We start from the raw sequence: 4,380 nt of genomic DNA, 5'->3' as shown, positions 1-4,380 counted from the left end.
AGATATAATTACGTAATATGTTTGATTGGGTCGTTATATCTTTCATGTGCATATTAATTTTAATCTAATATGTTGAATAGATGTTTATAAATATAAATAAAAAAATGTTCATTTTTATTGTGTTTATTTCATTACTATAACTATATACTTTATCTTTTATGGACACAACAAAAGTATAAAAAAGTATGTATAATACTTTTGTTTATTATAAGATGATGGATGGAGATTTCAAAGGATATTATTATAAACAATATTAGATTCAAAAGTTGAAGGTAAATATTAAGTACTGAATTTAAGATGAAAAATATGTAAGTTGTTTGGTGTAATTTTGGGTATAGAGATAAACATATTTATTGTTTGGTGTAATTTTGGGTATAGAGATAAACATATTTTTCTTAAAAGGGTCTCGTTTTATGTCAAACTTTCATATTTAAAAGACCATGGACCGTTTTGGTATAAGTGATGTCTAGTGTATTGTTAGTCATTTACCATCGTCTATTCATATGTTTGTAATCAATATTGTTTTATCAAAGCTATAAAACAAAACTTCAATGACTCGATTTTCTTATAGTAGTCTATAGAGGAGGCTAATGTATATGACAATATGTATTATGTGATGAGACCTTTTTCGAATAGTCATTCTATGGTTGATCCTAATAAAGAGTAACTTACACTAAAACATATATTGAGGTATATGAAGATTATGTTCGACTTAAGTCTCATCTATAAGGGTGACACTCCATGTAATCTTGTTAAATATTAAACATATATTGATCAATTAGATGACCTTTTACTAGACATGCTTTCTATAACACCCCATTTAATTAATAACGCTAATTAAAGGAAATGTCACAGAGAATAATATAAGAAGTAAGATCAATGGAGTAAAACATCACTCCTACAGATATCCAAAGTACTTAGAGGACAATACTCGAGGCACATCACGATGCCGATACAAAACAAGGTAAAAGGTCTAAAGTATTCAAAATATGATGCCAAATAATTCAATACATGGGGCAACACCCCAACAGAAGACATAACCAGCAGAGCCCAAATCCAGATGACTAAGCAATGGAACCTCTATCACCCTGATGACCACGGGGAGCCCTCGCATCTGCTTACATCAATAAATTGATGATCATCGCAAAAGGAGAAAATCACACACATAACAATCAAACAAGCGAAAGGGTAAGCTAGAGCAGAAAAATGTTTTATCATACGGTTACATACAATTTTATAGTTCAAGATGCATACGTCAACCAATCATGTTATGACTTGCACACGATACACTAAGACTCAGACACGACTCATCCGGATACATATAATTTAGTCGGATTCAACGGATGTGTGCACTTGTGGTGGCCTTTACTGCTCTACCGAGCTAAATGTTACTGTGTTTCTTTCCCCCACACATAAGGTTAGCCCTTAATGGGTTCACGGCCTCCTGCTACTCTCACCACTCGAGTCTGTACACTCTACGTGAGACTAACTGACTCTTTAGAGTGTCAGGATGCAATCCTTACCTTGAATCCTTACTTAATTATATAAATGGGGCACCACCATGAACTCCCACTGATAGGGGTCATGGAATTACGTCCTGACCAACTGAGGCGCCAACATGAGGTCTCACCTAGAGGCTCATGGAATTATGCCCTAACCAATGAGGCACCACCACGAAACTATCGTGGAACTACGTCCTATGAAGACTACGACAAACTTATCCAAGAAAGGCCTTAAAATCATGTTCATGTAGTCCATAAACACAGCTGAAGCATTGGTCACACCAAAAGTCATAACTACGTACTCGTAGTGTCCATATCGGGACCTGAAGGCTGTCTTCTGTACATTGTCTGCCTTCACTAAAGTCTGATGGTATCCCGACCACAAATCAATCTTTGAGAACACCGATGACCCATGCAACTGATCCATCAAGTCGTCAATCCTCAAGAGGGGGTAGTTGTTCTTGATGGTCATCTTATTTAACTTTCTGTAGTCTACACACAGACGTGAACTTCCATCATTTTTCTTCCCAACAACACAGGTGCTCCCCAAGGTGAAGTACTAGGCCTTATGAACTGTTTCCCAATAGCTCCTGTATTTGACTATTGAGCTCTACCAATTCCGCCGGAGCCATACGGTATGGAGCCATCGACACTGGACTGGTTCTTGGCACCAGGTCAATAGAGAACTCCACCTCTCTATTGGGAGGCAACCCTGACACTTCCTCCGGGAACACATCTCCAAACTTGTGCACCATAAGTATAACCGACGTCTTTTCCTCCTCATCCACCTCTAGATGGGTGAATATAATGAAGCACTACGCGCTGCCTTGAATCTCCTTCATCACGCCTTGAGACAATACAAACTCAGGCTCCTCTGAGTTGGAGAACAACACCCTATTCTCTCGACAATCTATAAGAATGTGATTGGTAGAGAGCCAATCCATCCTCAAGATCACCTCCAACTCTTGTAAAGGTAAGCAGATCAGATTCACTTTATACTTGCGCCTCTCTACCTCTATTGGACATCTAACACACAATGACGATGTCCTGACCAAACCCGATGTCGTAGTAGATACCACAAGCTCACACTACAGCTCACACACTGGCAGACCCAATCATTTTACATAAGCATCTAACACAAAAGAGTGTGTCACTCCAGAGTCATACAACATACAACATTTCATCCCAACAATCACACAACAATCCATAATAAGGTTACCTGAGCTTGCAGCCTCTACTCCTATCATGGCGTAAACGTGACCTGTCGCTTGAGGCCTATTGCCTCTGTTCCTATGAACGGGAGGTCGTGTCACTGCCCTAGCAAGGGAGGGATAATCCTTGCCGAAATGGCCTTCCTTGCCACAATGGTTACATCTGGGGTAACCTTCCATATGTGGGCAAACACTCCTCAAATGAGGGCCTTCACACCTGAAACACTGGACCCTACCCTGTTGTGATGGAAAACTCCTAGGCCCTTGAGACTGATGATGAGGTCTATCATACGATTTCCTCCTCTCCTCATGTCTCGGTTTGGACCCATATGGTCCACCAATCTTCTGGTTGAGCCTCTACCTCGCCCTTCATCTTCTCCATAACTTTGGCCTTCTTCACCAAGGCAGCAAAATCCTTGATGGACAGTGGGGCAACCATCCGACGGATGTCTCCCCTAAGGCTGTTCTCGAACTTACGACATCTCCATTCTTCATCGAGTGGCAAAGTGTAGAAGCAGCTGAGATGCTTAAACTTCTCAGCATACTCTGCAACTGACTTACTCTCCAAAGTCAACTGGAGGAATTCCACTTCCTTAGCATACCTCATGCTATCGGGGAAGTACTCGAAGAGGAACTTCCCGCTGAAGTCCTCCCAAGTAACTGGTTCCTCCCTTTCTTCCATAATGGATTTCATGTTGATCCACCAATGCTTTGCCTCACCGGTGAGCATGTACACCACAAATGCCAAATAGTTCTCCATCGGGCACGACTTCACATTAAAGATCCTCTTCATATCCTTCAGCCATTGGTCTACAACATCAGGACTAGTCTTTCCGTTGAATTTTACCGGGTGATGCTTCAAGAAGTCTTCCAAACTCCACTCTTTGACTGGAGGTCGTGGCTCGAGACAAAAGACATGGGCAACTATCCTGTTCTCCTCCAATTGGCGGAGGGCCTCCATATGCTTGTTGTGGGCATCCTCAGCAACTACCCTAGCAGCCTCTATCTATTGCATCACCAGTTGTTGCTGTTCCAATGATGCTGCCTGTCGCTGCATCGATGCTTCATGTTGTTGCATCATGGTAGTACTCTGCTGAGTCATGGCTGCCACCATTTCTTCTATCGTCCTGGCGATATGTGGTACATCACCCTGAGAAGATTGAGGAGTTTTACGCGTACGTGCCATAATCGCTGACACATAGGAAAACCATTATTTAGACTTAATAAGACATGAACTTAACTGCTCTACCAAGCTGCTCTACTGAGCTAATTATTATAGTGTTTCATCCCCCCACACACAAGGTTAGCCCTTAAAGTGTTTCAGGCCTCCTAATACTCTCACCACTCGAGTCAATATGCTCTATGTAAGACTAACTAACTCTTTAGAGTGTCAGGATGCAATCCTTACCTTGAATCCTTACTAAATTATATAAATGAGGCACCACCATGAACTCCCACTAACAGGGGTCATGGAATTACGTCCTGACCAACTATGGCACCACCATGAGATCTCACCTAGAGATTCATGGAATTATGTCCTAACTAATGATGCACCACCACGAAACTATCATGAAATTACGTCTTAACCAAATCAAAACCATGTTTTCATCCATCAATATAACATTATTGCTCATACCAAATCCATGACCACATATATAACCAACCAT

General features: G+C 41.0%; 1 protein-coding gene across 1 annotated transcript; it reads right to left on the bottom strand.

Moving 5' to 3' along the window:
• Positions 1–3,020: 3,020 nt before the first annotated feature.
• Positions 3,021–3,674, bottom strand: LOC114195030. The gene has a single exon (XM_028085428.1). The coding sequence runs from the start codon at positions 3,672–3,674 to the stop codon at positions 3,021–3,023; it is 654 nt and encodes a 217-aa protein (XP_027941229.1).
• Positions 3,675–4,380: the final 706 nt, after the last annotated feature.

This window comes from Vigna unguiculata, chromosome 8 (assembly GCF_004118075.2).
Source record: "Vigna unguiculata cultivar IT97K-499-35 chromosome 8, ASM411807v1, whole genome shotgun sequence".
In the NCBI taxonomy this organism is placed as follows: Eukaryota; Viridiplantae; Streptophyta; class Magnoliopsida; order Fabales; family Fabaceae; genus Vigna; species Vigna unguiculata.
The sequence above is the reverse complement of the archived record's forward strand: the minus strand, read 5'-3'. Positions and strand labels throughout refer to the sequence as shown.